The 20,218-nt window shown below is 49.5% G+C and overlaps 1 protein-coding gene across 2 annotated transcripts in view; it reads right to left on the reverse strand.

The window, feature by feature from the left end:
* LOC135388179 (protein piccolo-like) overlaps positions 1 to 20,218 on the reverse strand; it is a 101,194-nt gene that overhangs the window by 15,650 nt on the left and 65,326 nt on the right. For both annotated transcript variants that reach the window (XR_010421296.1, XM_064617565.1), the window contains exons 3-10: positions 17,184 to 17,753; positions 15,872 to 16,262; positions 10,892 to 12,162; positions 7,117 to 7,925; positions 3,211 to 3,409; positions 1,923 to 2,019; positions 1,586 to 1,808; positions 809 to 1,155 (exon numbers count right to left, since the gene is read on the reverse strand). Coding sequence is in view for 1 of the 2 variants with exons in the window: in XM_064617565.1 (XP_064473635.1) it covers positions 809 to 1,155; positions 1,586 to 1,808; positions 1,923 to 2,019; positions 3,211 to 3,409; positions 7,117 to 7,925; positions 10,892 to 12,162; positions 15,872 to 16,262; positions 17,184 to 17,753 (3,907 nt within the window). In the remaining variant the exon portion in view is untranslated. The remainder of the gene's footprint in view (positions 1 to 808; positions 1,156 to 1,585; positions 1,809 to 1,922; positions 2,020 to 3,210; positions 3,410 to 7,116; positions 7,926 to 10,891; positions 12,163 to 15,871; positions 16,263 to 17,183; positions 17,754 to 20,218) is intronic.

Raw genomic sequence — 20,218 nt, forward strand, 5'->3', positions numbered from 1 at the left:
ACCATTCACCCGAGTGCTGAAAATGGGGGTCTACGCCATTTTTGTGGCATTATGCGGTCCATAATTGCCACAAAAAATGGCGTACGCCTCCTGTTTTCACCAAATCGGAGGCGAGAACGATATCACTCGGGTTGGTGGTTGGCTAGAGCGTGCTATGCGGTGAAGTTCATTTTTAAGAGCGTACCCTGGCCCTGTCCTGGTAGGGTCCCTGGTATTTAATCAGGGAAGTAAGTTAAATCAAATAAAGTAATGTAAAGTAATGCGAGAAGGAGGTAAAAAAGGAGAAGGAACAATAACGATTAACCTTGGGAACGTTCTGGAAGGGAGCAGGTCAACGAGACTACGTTTCTGGAATATCTCACTACACTCTTAAAACAGTGGTGGTGGTGTGCTATTTCCGAGCGCTCTGCTTGCCAGCGTGGCGGCATGTTCCTCGGGGGCGACCGTGCCTCTTGGGCCGACTTCACAAGGAACTGTGCCGACATTTCGCTTAAAGCATTTGAGGAAAACACCCAGAGGGCATAGCCGGCGCTGGTATTCGAACCCGTGTCATCTCCCAAACTCTTAAAACGGGCCTTCACCGCATAGCACGCTGCTAGCCAACCATCACCTCGAATGACATCGTCCCCTGATTTGTTGGAACGAACTGTACGCCTTTTTGACACACTTATGCAGTCACGATAATTGTCACAAAAGGGCGTACGTATCATTTTTTTTTACGGATCAGGAACGACAACACACGCACACACAAAGTGAACTCTAGTGTTGCTTTGCTGCGTTATAGCACCGTACAAAGTGAATGACTAACTTGTTTTAGGCGCGGTTCCCGCGGTGGCAGACCTGGCGACTATGGGTGCGCTCCCTAGGTGCTCCAGGAGCCTCCGGGAGCGCGTAGGCATATCGGGCAGCAGTGGCATGGCGGGCGTGTGCTCGTACTCGGGCTCTGTGTCCGTCGCGAAAGGAGAGTAGTCCAGCAGTTGGTCGCTGGGACTGAACTCATCCGCCGCCGGAAATGTGGAGGCGATGAGCGCTATGCTCTTGTCCTCGGCGCTGCTGTCCGGGAAACGGCTCTGGCCGACCGACGGCGATTCCCAGCTGCTGGTCCGCCCAGCCGGGCTGCTGCCGGCGCCTGTCCCGTAGTAATCGTACCTGGAACTGGAATTCGGATGTAGCTACACTGTTCTCATTGAGGGCCCTTGAAGATAAAGCTCCTTAACGCATCCTGGGTGCTAGAGGCGTGTTTTGTTTAATGCGCAAATCCGATCTACAAAGGCGATCAAAATATTCTTCGCTTGAGAACCTCGATAGACTGGCCGTATTATTAAACAACACTCCACCCGACAACCCGTCTCGACTTCAGGGAGTGGAGCAAAAAAGCGCTCCTCCACTTGACCACTGCACCATTGGACTTCCAGGAAACACCGGCGATACCATGCAGAACTCTTAGGGAGCACGCAGTATTACCACAGCTCGGGCGGTTTCGAGTCAAGGTCGATATCTAAAGCGTAAAACCGTTCTCGAGGAGCAGCTCGAGCGAAAGGTCGACTCGAGGATCGTTTAGGGGCCCTGTAAACCGTTGGCTTACCTTGGTAGCGTGGCCGTTGAGTAGACAGTCGGTGCCGTGGCATAGAGCGAGGCAGCAGGTTTGCTGCCATAGTATCCCGAATAGACGATGCCTTGGTGCCTATGCTGCTGCTGCTGTTGCTGCTTGTAGTCTTTACGAAGTATCTCGTCGATAGCTTGCAGAACGCTGCTGCCTCCTGAAGGGGCGGCCATTGTGAAGCCGCGGTCATCTTGTAAAGGGTAGCCTGTGTCACAACAAAAACGTTCTTCATGTTTAGGAAGATTATCGTATATTATTGCTGAACATGGCCTTGTCACGCAGGATTGGGAAGGCCGTGCCGTCAAAGGCATACCCTCACCTAAATCGGAGCCTTCCCGCAGCCGAGCCAGCTTGTAAAGCTCGTCGTGGAGCCTGGCATTTTCCTCTATTTGCTGGCGGCGACGCGCGATTTCGGCCTGAAAGGCAAGAGAAATGTTGGATTAAAAAGAAAAAAAAAGAAAAAGAGACAACAACAACAACAACAACTTTATTGTGGCTTTGGAGAGTGGGGAGGTTCATCGCCACAGCCAAAAAGAGACAGAACGTAAAGGTCCTATGCACATTTAGACGATGGATGATTTGACGACACACCCTATTAAAAGGGCATCAAAGTGCTGGCATTTCTCATCGCGAAATGAAGATGGAAAGGGACAGGATCCATCCCCTCTTCTTTCCTTCTCGAGAGACGCGACACAGCGCGGTGCGGATAGGTTGTCCAATCATCGGGGAAATGGTTTGCGGTGACCAATGGGAGGCCGCACCGCATTGTTGCGCCTTTTGAGAAGGAGGGAAAGTGTAACTTGCCGTTTTCTTCGCGCATATAACGGTGTATTCACACGAGCACCATTTCCTAGAATACTTCATCAAAAGATGCGTAAAACGTCATAGCTTTCTGCTATCACGTGAGCGCGAGCGCTCAACGTCGTGTCTTCACACGCGCACTGTTAACCGTGCGACACAGTCGCAAGATATTCCGTAGCAGACGACAGGACAAGACGCTGACGGCGTCATCTGCTAAGTGCGCAGTATGACACTCACGATATTTCGGCACCGTGCGAATACTCAACATAGCACGGTGTGGAACTTCCACTCCGTGAGCAGCTTCTCTTTTTTTGCTTTTTCTTCCACTGGAATCTTCCGTGAGGATGTCGCTCGTATGAATACACGGAAAATGACGAAACGACGCTACGGCTAAATCTCATTCCTTCTGTACTGCTGTCAGGGTAAAGGCTTCTCCCATTCCGCGAGCAGAAATTTTCGCACCCCGTTGAGGTATAGCTAGCATACATGCCTTCGTTGCTTTAAACCCATGGATAGACATGAATTACTTGACAAGAGCCGAACTGGCATGATAGCTGTTGAGGGACTTCAGGGCTCGAACAGGTCAATCTGACAAGCCTTGTCGTGGAAGCAAAGGCAGACTTTCTTCAGTTAACCACGATTCAGTTAGTCGTTGTCTCAAGCTTTTATTTCAGGTTTTAAACTAGTAATAGCTACCATTTTAAAAGGGTGGATATTTAAGCAACTGGTGTGTCATAGAAGTCTACTTTTCGCTACTTGTTGAAGTGTCCTTTGACCACGTATGGGGGTGCTACACGCACAGGTACCTTGATCTTGGCCTTCCGTTCCTCGCGGTTGACGGTGTCGTCCTCGTCTTCGGACACATAAGGGGAGGGATGCCAGGAGCGGGGCTTGCGGGACATTTTCTCCTTTCGCTTAGGTCGTCGTTCACCGGTTAGAAAGTAGGCCGAGGAACTGCTGCCCATCGTCGCCGACAGAGACTCCAAGGAACCTTCGCGGGAGCGCCTACCACACACACACACACACACACACACACAAAAGAATCAATGTTATACACTTCTCCTCTTAAAGAAGATAATGTGAAATTAGTTTTTCATTCTTGGAGAAATCATGGTAGAAGAATTGGGGCTATGTGTCCTGAATATGACAATCAAGGTCCGACGGCCCTGCGATCCACAGAGAAGATAGGGGTCGGATTCACAAACGCGATCGTAAGTTACGCTAAGATGCGCTAAGACGTCGTAGCCTGCGACGCGCGTACGACGGCGTCGTAAGCGCGATTCACAAAGCTATCGTAGTAGAGAGGGTACACCCCTTGACGAGGAAGAGGAAGTTGCTCCCTTCCTGTCACGTGCATCTCGGAGAGGAACAGCCAAAGGGTGCGAGACTATGTTTTCGCTATGGTAACGATGACGAAAATTTGTAATCGCACCAATAAGAGTCGTCCCGTTAGAAGAAGACGGAAGTTGTTCGTCCCCAAAAGTTTTGTTGCTGCACGTGCTTTCGGTCTTTCGGTAGCCATAATGGATGCCATGCAATCACAGGCGAAACGCGTTCTATGACACAGCAATAATATTCCCAGTATGTTCGTTTCGGGGAGGGGGTGGGTGAGGGTGTTTTGTAAGCGGTGTGTGGCACCCAGTTTTGCAGATTTTATGGCTTCTTTTGCCTTTCTTGCAGACAATTTGGAGGGGTGTTGTGGGTGTCTTAGCGGGGGTGTAGGGGATTCTTGAAAAATCACTGCGACCCGATTTTACGGAGCACAAAGTTGAAGCATTTGTTGAAGGTTACCAAGCAAAAAAGTGCCTCAATGTCACTGCGGAGATGGTCTCGAAGGTTCTGTTGCAAAGTGCAATGCGTTGGCGCGTATTACGGAGTCTTTGTTTGCCGTCTCCAAATCCACCGCTGCCAAATACGCCGCCACCTTTCTTCGTAAGACTGCTCGGGAGCTCTCGCAGGATTCCGCCGTAAGCTGCGAAGATTTTGCGACGCGCGCCCTTCGTGAATTTACACTTCGTCGTAACTTTCCCGTACGACGGAGATACGACAGATTCCGTCGCACGAGCTCTTTGTGAATCCGACCCACTGCGCGAGAGCTGCCGTCGCGCTCTAACCTGCCATGCTTATCAAACCTTGTGAAAGCACGCACTTTCCTTTACGTGACCTTTCCCCTTTTCTTTCTTTTAATAAACATACCCCCCCCACACACACACGTGCTTTGTAAATGCTGTTGCAGCAACAGCGTGCGTCGGAGACTACTACTGCTCCAAACGTTGCATTAAACGTAGAGGTGGGACGAACCCCGAAATTTCTGAATCCAAATCCGAATTCATGGAGGGCTCTGCGAATCCGCGTATCTTACGAATCTCGAATCTTTCGAATCCTTTCTTTAAAAAAAATATTTGAAAAGCCAGAAATAACAGCCAAAACACACTTCTACTGAAACGTGTTTTGGCAGAATTTGATGACTTTATTTATTGGAAAACCAATTAAATAATTAAATAATAGTTCACTTTCAGGAGAAAAAATACCCACATACTTCTTCTTAAATGTAATATATTAAGGCGTTGTTCATCGACTACAGGAAATACATAAACTTGTCGTGTCTGAATTCTTTCCATAAAACTAAGAGACAATAAAAAGGAAAACCATGTTACTTTTAATCTTGTAAGAGTTCCTGCCTGAACGCTTTCAGTCCAGAGCAATGTAAACAATGCAAACAATGTAAACAACGAACAAGAAAACACAGCTGAAAGTTTTAAATTACTGCTGATTTTTGTTCAAGGACACCAGAATTCTCACCCGCTCAGAGTTTAGCCTACTGCGTTTTCTATCAGCTATGACGCCCGATGTGCTGAAGAGTCCTTCCGACATTACTGTCGATGGGGGTACAGGAGCATGGAAGGCTCTTCGAACGCGCAAACACACACGCGCACGCACGCACACGGAGAGAGATAGAGAGAGACAGATACAGACATATTTTACCGCGTTATATGAACATGCTACCCCCACGAAACTGTCACGCGAAATAGTTCCTTTTTGAAGTGCGAATTACCTGAGAAATTAAGCTTAGAAGAATATCGAGAAGAATATCAAGAATACGATCTCGCCCTGCTACTTCTCGCGTGTGTTGACGTCAGGTCAGCTGTGCACTTTTTATTGGCTCGAGAGTCGTCTGCTAGCGAAAGCGACTGGCCGAGACGCGAAACGGTTGGCGCAAAATAAAAGTGAAAAAAAAAGAAAGAAAGAAAAGAAATATCGAGAAAAAAAAAAAAAAAACGAGGCGCGCGCCTATTGGTCAGCAGACGTGACGTCACGAACTGACAGCCGTATCTTGTCTCACTCGCCAGATTGGAAGCTCTCTTGCGCACCAGGAGTGTGCGCTGCACTCGTACTTTTTACTCTCTACTTCACTCTCGTAATTTCGCACTCGAACGACATTGAGGACAAACAGTTAGCAAACAAATTAAGTAACAAAAATGGTCATCTTATCGCGAAGGCGGTATTACAGTGCAGTATAGGTTCTGAAGCCCGTAGGATGTTATGTGAAGGGGAAAAAAAAAAAAGGATACGATACGGACCACGTGACTCCTCATGGCCACTAACAGCACTAGGTATGAGTGAGGCAAGGGTGTGACAAGCATACTACAGGTATTCTACAGGCCAAGCATAACTACTGTAGCATGTGAAACTTAAACGGTAACAGAAAAAAAAGAAGTGAAAATAGAGAAAAAGCTAATACAAAATCGTACGCTTTTTTCCGACACTCCTAAAACTTAAGCCAAAAATAACTTCCGACCACGTGCTCTCCATATTGCACCCTATATCAGCGCGCATCAGCGTAGCTCCCTCGCGGGCTAGAACCGTCATTGTTATACGCGTTTGCCGCATACATTCAAGGCATGCGTCATCCGGCAGGCGCACCCGCAAGGATATCGTGTTTCCTATTAATTCGTAAGAAAGTACGGCTAGGCGTTTCAAGCTGAACTACATATCATGCTGGAAAGTCAAACCTGCAGTTCGCTGCATTGTAGAAATCCTGGCGCGCCCAACTCTTTCCGGAGATCGCTGAGTAGGAACTATTGACCGGTCACAGGGCGAGCCTCCGCGTCTGCGCCAGAGTGACTCAAGGGTTTTTCGCCCTGTATTTTTTTGCCGGACCGTATGCCGGCGTTTCGATTACTTCTCGATGCTAAACGCGCTAGCATTGTTCTTTCGCACTGTCCTGCTGGCACACAGCCAAACAATGCCCTCATTTGTCCTTACGTATTTTTATACGGGGTCCTTTCAGCTCTCCGTTAGGCGCTGGGCTGCCCTCGCTGAGATAGTTAACTTGCGCACCGTTGCTCTCGTGAGATTCGATGCAGTTCGCGTTTGTGACAGGCAATTTAGGCGGGCTCTTTGTAATCGCGAGAGAGGAAGGTATAAATGGTTGGCGTTCAGAGTAGTATACCCGCGTCTTATTTTGCGTGTCATGTAATTTCGTGGTACTTGAAACGCGCGAAAACACCGGTATACGCATTGGAACTTCGAGTAAAAGAATAGCACTGAAAGTAGAACAGAGAGAAAGAGAGGGTTCTTACTAGAACGTGTTACGCAACAGAAGTAATACATATTTTGTAGAGCATTCACATAATATGAATCAAGCTTGATCGTAAAATATGTCTTTGTATGGACGACATGGCGACTAATGTATAAGAAACTCCTCTCACCTTGCGAGACCTCTCCTGTAGCGTCCCAAGAGGTCGTCGCCCACAAAGCTTCCGGGCTCCCTGAAACGTAGCCCATCAGAGTCTCCAAGTCGCACATCTGATAGAGAGACCCCGCGTTGGTAGAGCCTTCCCAGGGCGGACTCGTACTGTGAAGGAGCTCCCGACCGGTCGAGGAATTCGTACTCGTACGACTTGAAGGGTGCCCCCGCCACGGAAGTCCCGCGATAGGAAGAGCGCGGGTCGGACATGTGCCTTCGATGGCGCGCCTTGCGCGGCGATGCGATGGGCGACGAGTGTCGTCCGAACTTGGAGAGAGGAGACTCGGGTTGCCATCCGGCGAGCAACGAGGCCAAATCGGTCTCTGAGCGTCGGTAGAGGTCGCGGTCGCGGAGCTCCAGGAGCCTCCTTCTCTCCTCGGTGACCGTCTTGAGCTCTTCTCGGAGTTGCTGCTTGAGGGAGTTCATGTAGGAAGGCAGCTTGGTACCAGAGAGGGCGTCCAGGTAGAGGTAGGAGGAGGCTGACGCAGGACGCTCCGGACGGTCGCCCACGGAGAGGGCTTCGACGGCCGCCAGGGAAGACGTGTGAATGCTGGCCGTGGCACCGTCCATCGAAGATGCTCGCGGCGGCGGTTGCTGCTTAGGACGTGCAGTGAGCGCGCCTGCGGACAAGACCCGGGTGCGGTCCTTGCTCCGGCGCGCCGGCACCGGGGTCGGCTCCTGGTCCTGAGGCAGCGGGGGAAGCTTCCTACGGACTTTTCCGCCAGACTTTGCGCTGTCCGCTTCGCTCAGCGTGTCCGACGAATCGCCGCCCTGCGCCCCCACAGAGTCATAGGTTACACATCACGGGGTTCCTGTTTCACATTTGCATGCACTGATGCTTTAGGGACCTGCGTTCCGACGATCCTACGACTACGTATTAGGGCACGGCGCTACGTGTCATCGTAAGAGAGTACCAGACAGTTCTTCCACAGCTTGTCATTAATGTAATGGGAAGCGGCATTTTCACTTCCATCTGGCACGGGTATTCATTTCTAGAACGCGTTCGTACAGCACGTGCAAACGCGAGATGACCTGAGCGACGCTTGTACTCTGAAGTGCCGCTACGGTAGTGGTCCATATTACCGAAACTCAGAAACTAGCCTGAAAAATGAGATCGAACGGATGGATGGATCTACTAAAAATGAAAGAGACGTCATGGCACCAAGCGGGTTCTGCTGTGTTTGCCATGGCGTGACACTTTTGGCCCAGCTGAGGTAACTGAGTGATGCACTCAGAACTATGAACAGACACATCACGTCAGAACTTGCTCTGGGTCCCAAAAAAAGAGTGCGAACAGGTCATTTGGGAGTTGTAGCGACAACTTAAGACATGCACGCCAGAGCCCGCCTTCGTGGCGAAAATGGTGCCACCGAATGGCGCGTCGATGCAAAGACAAAAAAATATATCTGCAACAACTGTGAAGGAGGAGAAGCCAGAGGAGTGAAAAAAAAAAAAGTTCAACGGATGTCTCTCAAGAATGGACGAAAAACGTTGAGAGTGTAGAGTTACCGTAAACTGTTGAACTGCCCTCGTTGATATGTGTGACGCCTGTCGCAATGAAGCTGTAGTAGGTGGTCTGCCGGTCGTCTCAACTTACACGGGCCTATGTTCGTCACTACAGCTCCCATCGTGACCTGCCCTCTCTCTCTCAAAAGTGACAGCACACAAGAAGAAACAATGAAGAGGAGGAATCGCACAGTTCCTCCCCAGAAGGGGACGAGATAACAATCACTTCACCGCACAGAGACAATGACAGAATACGACCGCTTAGAATGGTTCCACAATGTTGGGTACGGCTCGTCGCTGACGTACGGGTGGTTCATCCCGTGAAGACCATCGAACCCTACTACAAACAGAGACGTCGATATGGTGTTTGCCGATTTGAAATGGAGACGCAGGAGGAATGGTAGGAGGCGCACCGTGCGAATCATCAATGCCAAGTTGTGCGGCCAGCAGTCGATCACGCGATCACCTGTTGACGTCTAAACTAGCCCTATAAATGTTTTGCGTTCACCTCTATGACCTGCACGCGCAGACAGGTAAATAAAGCGCTCTGAGCGCTCACATTGAACCAGGGTCTGCACTTATTTCCTGATACTTTTCCTGTGTCGCGTGACGCTAATTTTAACCGGTCAGCGCACGTAGAAGTCACTTAGCGTGAGTACGACCCGTAAAAATTCCTGACATCGGTCATAAGCTTCATACGGCACGTTAAAAGTCCGACCTTTTCAGTTTTGCTACACCATATGTTCACTTACATACACTGGAGGATGGTCCTTGTAAAAATAACACACTTAGACACACCGTCATTGTGTGTGTCCCGTGCTCAACCAGGGACTTACTCTACAACATGCCAAGGCACGATGTGCGTTCACGCGGGAAATGAATGCACGTTTATCAAAGTTTTCGAACGCGTGCTATGCAGCGCCAATGTGCCAAACGGTCTATGCTCCTTCCAGGAGACCTTTTGAAATGACAGCTTGATCAGCGGCGACGTTCTGTACCCAACAAAGTGTGTATCACATTGTAAGCGACCGTGAGTGAATCGAACGTGCGAAAATGAAACGTGTTTTCTTGGAACACTCAGGTGCGGGCAGTAGGAGAAGGGCAGCGAGCATAACGTGTGGTGTAGAGGAAGCAACGCCACCTAGGTAGCGTTGGAGTGTAGTCACATGGGTGGGGTTGGGGGGGGGGGTGAAGGAATAGGCAGGCAAGCAAATGAAAGCACACAGAAAACAACGACAGCAACGCATTACAGCGAGAGGGTTCGCCACAGGGGACCGAGAGCGAGCACATTCAATAGGGATGGCCGTGGTTTGAACAGCATTATGAGAATCTCCCAGAGTGAAGACCCCGGAGAAGTGCGATATTGTGACATGCGCGACATACGAAGCACACGCGTGCGTAAGCCGCCCTCCCCTCATTTGGTACAAATTAACTGCCCCAATGGCGCACCTCCACCTGCTCGTTCAGTTTAGAGGCCTACAAGTGTCAATGACATGCACTCGTTGTCCTTGTTATAGACCAACACCACCACCTACATTGCAAGGCCTGTTGTAAGAATGTTCATGGAATACTTCCTGGAAATAAGCTAGCGATAGCCTGTTTCTTCACCAGCATGCAGCGTTCGCGTTGAAAAGGGAAAGGAAGCTCTCCATACTGATGCCGCATTATAACAGATACTGCACTTTCAAACAAAAAACATTGTCTCTAAAAAGCGATATCTTTGTAAATGCATGTAGACCTACCTAGGTCTCCTAACTCGTGATACTTATGTCTGGAGAATACATAACATATAGCGTACAGTAATGTCTGATGGAGAAGCTAGGGTCATTTCTGTAGGGGTACAAGCAGTACAGGCTTTTAAATCTAGGTGGCGGTGCATGTCGTCGTTCTTGTGTTCCACTGTGGCTTTGGCGGAAAAAAAAAACGTGAGATAGGGTACGTGTTTGCTCTCATATCCAAGCGATAGTACCGGGTAGGTTACACAACAAAAACTGAACTGGGGGACTGAGAGGATGCATCTGTTGCAGCGCTTGGCTGCTTTCTCAAGGGCAGTCCAACATTCCTATTACCGGATTACTACAAAGGGGTTGAACGCGTGCAGGATAAGCCTATCTGAACTTGGTTCTACACTCCCAGACGCCGTCGTCAACTATGATTCGCCTGTTGTTGAATTGGTGACTGCCTGTCCTGTGGTTTCTGGCTTCTCCTCCTTCCCACGACACGAGACGTACCTGGGTGCCGGGCGTCTGGGGCGTGACTGGAGTCAGGGTCCTCGTCAAGGGCACGGGCGAAGTACCGCCTCCCACGCTTCGAGGCAGTACGAGTTCGTCGGGTGCACTGCCGCCCAACTGAGCCGTTGTTGTCTGCTGCATAGTTTGACTACTTCCTGGTGCAGCTACAGTTGCTGCCACGACCGTGCAGCTAACCGCCGGAGTCACTACCGTCGGAGCGCTCAACGCCCGAGGCGCCGGAACCGGCCGCGATATCGCTGTGGACTCGACCATAGCACTGACGTCTTTTCGTGCGGAATGAACCATGGGAGATACAGGCCTCTGCGACGAGGCTACAGTGGTCAGTCCCGGCGCTTGGGAGGCCATAGCGACGGCCGCCTGCATCTGTTCCATGGTGGGTTGCGGCAAACGACGGTGGATCCGCTTTGGCGTAGTCGACGGAGCTGGCTCCGCGACCGGAGGGTTTTCGCTCTGGGGTTCTTCCCCCGGGGAAACACTGTTAAGGCCCATGGCCTTGTTGAAGTCGGCAAGCATGCCCGAGATGGTTCCGCTAGTTGCGCGAGGGATTCCTGCCGGAGCAGGGAGTCTTTCCTCTTCTTCCCTAAACTTCTCCATAAGTTCCTGTTCAGCAGCCTCGACCGAAGGAGACACGTCCAAGATAGGGGACAGGTCAGACACCGGTGACCAGTCCTGAGACTCGGCTTTCATTTTGGTCCTTTGCTGCTTTTGAGAAGGCAACTCCATATTTTTCGGGACCTTCTGTTCGGCTTCTTCTTCGCTTGGCGAGTAACTTGGCTGTTGAGTCTGTTGCGTAGGTTGCGGAAAGTCTATTGCGTGCTGGAGTTGTATTTGTGCGTACTGCTGCTGCTGCTGCTGTGCCATAGGTACCTGACTCTGCACTGGTTGGTCGACCTGGTAGTGCGGCGGGTCGAACGCGGACGTATTTGATTGCGTCAGCGTGTGCGGTTGCTGCAATGTCTGAGATGTCAGGGGAATGGTGCGGGGAATGGAGAGCGCTACCTGCGTCACATCTTGTGCGAACGCCTGAGGGGAAGGTTGCGTTTTGTGGACCTGCCCGTTCACCGTCGATGGTAAACTAGAGCCACTAATGGCCGTCGAAGCGGCGGCTGCCGGTGGCATGGGATCGGAGGACGAAGTGGAGGTTACCTGCTGTCTCTGGACCGAGGCATGAGCTCGTGGACCCTGCTCGGGCCTCTGCTCCTCATAAGGCAGCTGCTGCGATGGCTTTGGGTACGGTGCCTGGCCCACACCTGAAACATATGGTACAGCGGACCATGAATTATCGTGTAGAACATCTGCACGTAGCATTCGGTACCCCTGAAACAAATACTGGCACATGGAACTTTACCGTCTGACATGATCTCGATGGATTACATTCTCAGCATGACAGCGCGAAAAAGTTACACAAGGGATGTTCTTAAGGGGAATGTCTAGAGAGCTATGTGCCTCAACGAAACGTGGCGTTTCCGTTTTCTCGTCATTCTATGTAGTACTTTTTGGGCTGTTCTTTTTGAATCGGGTGGAGGCACACCAAGTGTCCTTCCAAAAGAAAGAATGTATTTGTACTTGGGAACTTGCTGTTCAGAGAAGTGACAACCTTCGAACATCCACAGAGGAATATAGGCATTGCGAATAGAAACAAAAACAGTACATTACACAACGAAAGCCATTGGTTTCAGAAGAGGCACCACAGATTCGTCCCGGTGCCAGTATTTCGCGCATAGCCCATTCTTCGGGCAGTGACATGTGTGAGACATCGTTTTCCATCACCGTTGTCCACTGAAGGGAAACGACGTTTCACAGAGAGAGAGAGCAGACACAGTTATAGACAGGACACCAACCATATGGAAGACCTTAGGAGAGGTCATCATGCCTTGATGAGGGAAGAGAGCGGGAATCATGCACACGACTGGCTCAAGAAAGGCGGCCCAACACAAGCCGAGAGAAGACAGCAAAACAACACGGGGGACCCCCCCACGTGACCACAACATCCACACAGGGAAGCTCTCGTGTCCACTTGGCGGCCACGGGTCGCAGAGGCCTCCAGGGCGGCCGTTGCAATGTGCTGTAAACACGGTGCCTCAGCGGCACACTGTCCTTCTCCGAAACTGACTGAGACAGGTGAGCGATATTTCTGTCTCGTCCTGTGCGCATGTCATAAAATACATGGAATAGTTTCGGCTTCCATCGTATACCACAAATTTATTTCTAAGGTAGACCTTCTTTTCCTTTTCAATAATGCTTCAGTGCAAAGTTTCGCAACATGCATCAATTTTCTCCAAACAGAAAGTCATAAGCGCCTATCTTGACGCATGTGGACACTGTGAGGAAAGTGGTAGTAGTAGTAGTAGAAGTAGTAGTAGTAGTGGTAGTAGGAAAGTAGTTCTTTTAAAGGTAACCTGTAGAGTACCTAGCCTTAACATCATACGTCGACTACACCTCTACATCCGTTATGCACGGAATTATAAATAAGTAATAAGGCGGTATTCCGCGGCTGGACCCTTCTTGACACGTGAGCTTCCATGTGAATCTATCAGGCAATGACAGTGCACACAACATGGCCAACCCTGCAACTGCAAAGCCCAGTTTGTCCGCTACTCTTCGAGGCACGCAAATACTAATTCTAAACACGAACTCTTCAGAAGGATTATCGTTTATCGTTCTGTGCTGGGATGAATTTTGAACATCGCGAGACCTTGTCAGATTTGAGACTGTGGGCTTCCTGAAGCGTCGGGTCGATATCCGTCTAATCGCAGCATTTATGCTGAATTAACATTTTAGTTCATATGCGCATCCCGTAGAGTATTCAGTCTTTCCAAACTGAGTCCTGGTGCAGGGTGTACCACATGAGGCGAGCGGGCGGGCATTTTTAGACCGACGGCTGGGACCACTTGTGATCGGACGCCTATATCTCCCCCCTCTTTTCTCTTGTCAGCTCTAAGGACTGTAGCCTTTGTTGGAATGAGTACTTAATACTTTCGGATTCTACGGTTCTTAAAAGTCTGATATTGCCTGCTGGTCCGTCCTGCAAACCACACTACAAACATTCCATTTGAGGTCTTGAAGAACATGACTTCTGGATTGCTGGGTTTGGCTGTGTTCTCGCTGTCTCATGTGCGTGGTAAGACTGTGAATGCTTTTCGCATGAGAAATGTCACATGATTGTGTGCTGTAAGAACAACAGTTGACGCAGAATCAGCGATTGCCGGCGGTGAGACTCGATACGTGCCTTTCTGATTTGCCGTTCAGTAGTGCAAGCCCATTGCGCAAAGCTCATGTCGTGACCCCGTTGCGACCGGCCATCAGAGATGCCTGGGCTCGAGTCCCACCGCGTGCACTTGATGTCTCTTCGTCAACTGCCCTTCTCTTGTCATTGCTTGGGCGGTGGGAGGTTTTAATATTCTCGTTCCACTTGTGCGAAACCACCCTCTGCAATTTATGTCGCTATCCAATTAATGATCGGTGTAATTGGCGTAATTAAGCAACGTGAATCGTGTATCGGTGCTCTAACCTAACGTGGGAGTGGCGTGCTCAGTATTTTTGTAATGCTGACCAGGGACCGTGGAATTAAGGTCACGGATGTGAGGACCGACCGGGCGCTTAAAACAGTGTCTGGGCGCTGTTAACAAATAACAGAGAATGAGGCACGTTGAGATCGAACGAGTGATTCTGCTGGTCACGACGAACGAATTACTATGTCCCGGGGTAGGCCACAGCACTTGCTTAGTATACCGCAATGTCCCTATAGTACCCCGTACAGTAACCCGAGGATGACGCGTGTTGACGAAGTAACTAGCGACGTTATATTGGAGCCTCTGAATGAAAAACCGTAACGGGAGGTGTCCTCTGCTGCCGAGAAGTTAATTACAGCTTCACACTGCAGTAAGTAGTAGGGGTCTTATTAAAGAAGGCTTCTGTTCGCTTCGTATATTTCCCTAATGTTTTGTATCCTCTCTATACGAAATACGTAACATGTGTGGCTCACATAACTCGTGTCTCTCCGCCTGGGTTTCAGTCCTGAATCTGTTGTTATATCTTACGATGGCGTGCCATTGTTCACCCATATCTGTTGGCTTCATGGTATTACATTATGTCTGCCCGTAACCTGTATTTAACAACTTCAACTTGAGCCCGCTTTAGCTATAGGGTGGGCTGGGATGTCCCACATCTAGGAATAAGAGAGAGAACGTCGCGCAGGCGTTCGAGTGGGGACTTCGAATAATAATCCGTTAATTAGAATGCTTCATTTGCATTGTGCAGCTTAGACCCAGCCCGACTCTGCACTGAACTATGTCGTGCATGTTGAATGAGAGCATTATGCTAGGGGGCATCGTAACGCCCTTTCAAGAAGGACGGCAGTTCGAAAACTTGCTTGTCCGTTTAATATACGTACGTTGAATGACCAGCCTAGGAAGACCTGGCTTCTTCATTGAATGTGCATACTGGGTGGATTGATCAGGTCGGTGACTAGTTCAAATAACACGAAGATACATGGCTGCACTACTCGTACAATTAGTCCAGGTACGAGTTGCACAAAGCGAAATAAGCATTCTCTGCTAAGATCTAGTGTTGCCATAAAGGGTAAGTTTAGTACCCGCTTAACATTCCTCCGAAAAACAACTTAGACCCGGGCCTAGGCATCCGGGACTGGGCCTCTGTTGGAGTCGGTGAACATAGCCGCAAGGGCATATATAGCCACCTTGTAAAGCTCGCTTCTCCTACGGACGGTTTCTCTCGTTTCGAACTAAATAAAAGTGTCTCACATCACCAGCGTTGTGCTCCAGCTCTGAAGACCTAATAAAGCTCAGCTCCTGTGACAGTTATACCCCATAGAGCTGTCAAGTGCAGCACAATTTCTTTTCCCCGAGCAATCCGACAAGAGAGCCTAGCAGTCGGTCCTCATAGCGATGGGGGGGTGTTTGAGCATATGATGGCGTGGTCCCCGGCAGAGGCTGTTACCTCGCCATCGCAGCAAGGAAGAGGCCGTGTCAGAGTTGAGCTTGGAATGCGACATTTTAAAGCGAGCCTCGGGCACATGATAGCCGCCCTCTTCCTCCTCCTCGGGGATCGTGTACACATCCCCTGGGCTGCGCTCGTAGAAGCGCCCTTCCATCAGCAGGTGAGCCGGTTCCTCTTCCTCTTCGTCGCTGTCTTCCTCCTCGTCTTCTTCGTCCTCTTCCTCGTCTTCCAGTTCCTTATCGTACTCGTCGTCGTCCTCCTCTTCCATCATGTCGTCCCCGTGGTAGCTGTGCTTGGTCACCCCAAGGGAAGAACCCACTACCGAATCTACTTCTTCCGCAGGAGGATACTCACGTGTCTTGCTGCTCTCCTTGTGTCCTCTCTCGGGAGCCTGGCATGCGGGAAGAAAAGAAATTGGATTCATTATCGAGCAGAGGGTTCGAAACAGGCAGGCACGCAATCTGTGGCCATAAACCTTTTCGTGCTTAAAGGGAAAATTTGCTCCCTGACATCGTTGAAATAAATCTGTCTGGCAGGAGCATTCGAGTCCAAACGACCCTCCTGCGAGCCCTCTCGCTCGAAATGGACGTATTCCCAGAGTTCGTATTTTATCCTGGCAGTTGGTAGTGGATCCGCAGCTACGGGTGGAGCAACCGGAGGATCTATTCATCGGCTCGCGCCTCCTCCTCCTCACGTATTTTTTGCAGCGAGACGCAAAAACTCGTGCGAAAACTTCTGCAGTAGGAGAGGAAGAGGTCACGCGCCAAGGCCACGCCAACTTTTCTTCACCCTATAGCGCCGCGCGTACGTCTTTCTGCGCGTGGAATTTTAAACCACGTGGCTTCCAATGATTTATAATTTCGGTAATAAACGATAGAGCTCCAGTTGGCGAAAAAGTGAAGCAGGGATTAGGTAAATCAGTGAATAGACTTCCCGTGGAAACAGATACGCATCCACGAATTGATGCCTTGAGAGCAAGCTATCCCTTTAAAGGCAGAGCGCTTCATTACAATGAGTAGCTTAATAACGAACATGACTCGATTCGAACCTCACTATAGCAGTAACAGAGGCAATGTATTACAAGCGAATGGGCCGAACAGTTGTCATTACATCCTTACTGGTATGTTCTATCTCAGCGTTCCCTACCTCTATCCCTCTGCACAGGACAGGAAGCCATCGAACAGCGTGCGCGCTTAGATACAAATTCAAATTCGGCATTGTCTCCACCACAGGATGGAGACAACGCTGAATTTAAAGCCACAACGCGCGCAGCTTACCTTGTAATATTGATATGCAAAGAAGGAGCGCTTACCTTTTCTTGTACGCTGGCTGCCCCTTGCATTGGTCTCGCCTGCTGAACTCCGTTCACCATTCCTGTTCCCATGCGTGGAGGTGTCCTCTGAGTATCGTAACCCCTATTCGCCTCCCCTGCCTGCCGGACGGTTTGACGGTTATTCGCGTCCATCTGCTGTTTCTGCATCTGCAGCTGTTCTCGTTCGAGACGACGAGCCTGAATCTGCTGTTCCTGTTCCGCTTTGAGGAGCTGTTCCTGCTCCTTTCGGTACTCGACTTGTTGAAGATGTTCTTGACGACGTTGTTCGAGCTGTTGCTGCTCCTGGAGCCTTCGTTGCTGTTCCGACTGATGCTCTTGTTTTCGACGGCCGTCTTGCTGCATGCGTTCGGAGCTTTCCTGGTGAGACACCTGCTGGTGCTGTGGTTCCATCGTCCCTCCGCGCTGCTGGTCTTCTTGGTGCCTTTTTTCTTGGCTGCGCTGTTGCTGCGTTCTACGGGACGTGCTCTCCTGGTATTCGTGCCTCTGCTGCATGCTGTTCGAGTGGTTCGTCTGGAAGCGTCTCTGGCACTCGGAACATACCCACGGCCTCTGCGGAGAGACAAAACACCTCCTGTTTAGCACGTCAGAATGCAAGAAAGCCGGTCCTTTCGAAGTACTGATATCTGCACTCGGATGATGATGTCCAATACTTCCATGTACTGTTATTAAGCGTGAAGGGGGTTCTATGAAAGCCATAGTACCGTTCACTATCTTCAACATGGTCGTAAGCCTCGGACATGAATTCCTTATTTAGATCTTAGCCGCGTAACAACAATAAACGTCCTGGGCACCACCTGGGCAACATTGTGCACAACACTTCAGCGACACCATCCTCCCCTTAGCACAATTTATACTTCGCAGCTTCCCTGACTCACTCCCATTTTTGACTGCCTTTTCAAGGATATTCTTACGGTCCCCATAAAAGTGTGAAATATGTATTACAGTTGAGATCCGAAAACGGAGCACCCTGCTCCGTTTAGTCGGAGGGATGCGGTAAAACCTCGCAATAAATGACCGCCTGTTTGATTAGCATGCGGTACTCTTTACGGGAAGGGCATTAAAAAGAATAAGAAGAAGAAAGAAAGAAGAAGAGGAAATAAAAAAGAGCTGCCTTCGAGGAAAGCAGGACAAAATTACACGCAACGTGCATCGTATGCTGTTTTTTTTTTGTGTGTGTGGCTTGCCTGCTTGTCACACTCTCAGAAAAAAAGGAGTAAAAGGGGGAGTAATTGCAGCTTCTACTCCCCTAGTCTGCAATTACTCCCCATTTTAGTACCCTAACCCAACATTTAGTCCCGACATTTACTCCCCATGACTGCAAATTGTCACTAAACTTCGCGAATGGTCCCCTGAATGCGACAGTCTACGTAAATATGTGCCCTTTGGTAAATTTGAACGACATAAGGCTCTATAACTCAGACAACGTAGCAATTCTCCAGCCACACAGAGTAAGAAACAGTTAGCGCATCTTTCTTGGCAAATTGTGCCCTAGTATGGCGCAAGATTTTATAATACTCGATATATCACGGTTGACGGTTTGCTTCAAAGTACTTTCGTGCATGCGCACCAATTATGTACGTGGGTCTCTTACAACAGCTCGTGAAATGCGGTCTTCACTCTGTGACATTCATTTACTCCCGAGCATTTACTCCCGAACGGGACTACTTTTTGTGGCAATGCAATTACTCCCCAAAAGGAGTAAAAGTACTCCTTTTTTTCTTAGAGTGCATAAGTGCGATAGAAGCCCGTTCCCACATGCTTAACATTCCCCTTTTCTTCCTAACAGCGTATATGCACGTGCTACGTCGGCACGGTTAGAGCGTAAAGTGAGTCGTTTTCATGCACGTAATCACAATCTGGCATCCGTCAAAGGGACGTGTATCGTTTTCCTTAATGAAGAATCGCCTGGGAAATTGAACGCGAAAGCGAGACATATTTTGGGCGATGTCCTCGGCGCCAAGAACGGTCAATAGCGTTGTCCCGGGAAACCTCATTTGGGGACGGACGGGGAACGCGTTCTCTTCCTATACGCACGGAGCATGGCACCGTTTGCACTGTGCTCGGTCGGTGCTTATTTTATTGGTTCCTCCCAGCGTTGTGTCTGTTACACGGATGCCGCGGGGGTCGGTATATTTACTGCTTCTTTATTACGATGACTAATTTCCAGGCGGCAAAAGAAGAAGAAGGGAAAGAAAAAAGTGGCCGTTAAATTTGTTTTTAACGGTGTCGACGCAGGCGGTGCTGGATTGGCACGTACGAGTTATCGAGTGACGTAATTGCAATTTAATGATGACCTCTCCATTTCATGGTTGCTTTGCTGAGGCACGAAACGAAAGGAGATGTGTTGATTTTTTTCTTTCCTTTTATTAATGAGGTAAATTGCTTTAGCGCGTAATTGCGCCCCGGGTACTGAGTTTATTTATTTTGTTTATGTAAGAAGGTTGTGTTTTTAGTTAGAGCAATTTGCGAAAACTGAGTCGGTGTCCATTACTATATCAAAATTGTCGTAGCACTGCGTGGTAACGACATAAAAAAATTGCTGCATCCTTGGGCACTGTGCCAAATTTGTGACATTGTGCCAATTAAACGCGGAAAAAACATAACAGGGTCAATATAGGTGGTAAATTTTTGGCGTGTTTCTTGGCGAAGCGCGTGTTAGAAAACTATTAGAATTTTATTGCAAACCTTTTAATGCCTTGTTGAATCGTTTAACTCTTTGTGCATTATTACTGCGTTGGATATACAATTTCCATGCGCGTATACCGCAAACACCCTTTGGCAATCACGTGGCTTGGTCACGTGGCTACGAGTACATTCGATATGAATTAGGTATACAGGTAAGGCCGGCCCGCGTGGTGCGTGTTTCTGCGAGTATCGCGCTACCTAAAACTCTGCATGGCTACGCACCGTGAAAAAAATACGGCTGTCAAACCGCACGGGGCGCAAATCCCGTGTGCTTCACGAAGTGTTGGCAACATTCTCCTGTCCTTCCTGTTCCGTCCTGAAAAGGTTGT

The sequence above is a fragment of the Ornithodoros turicata genome, chromosome 3 (genome assembly GCF_037126465.1).
Source record: "Ornithodoros turicata isolate Travis chromosome 3, ASM3712646v1, whole genome shotgun sequence".
In the NCBI taxonomy this organism is placed as follows: Eukaryota; Metazoa; Arthropoda; class Arachnida; order Ixodida; family Argasidae; genus Ornithodoros; species Ornithodoros turicata.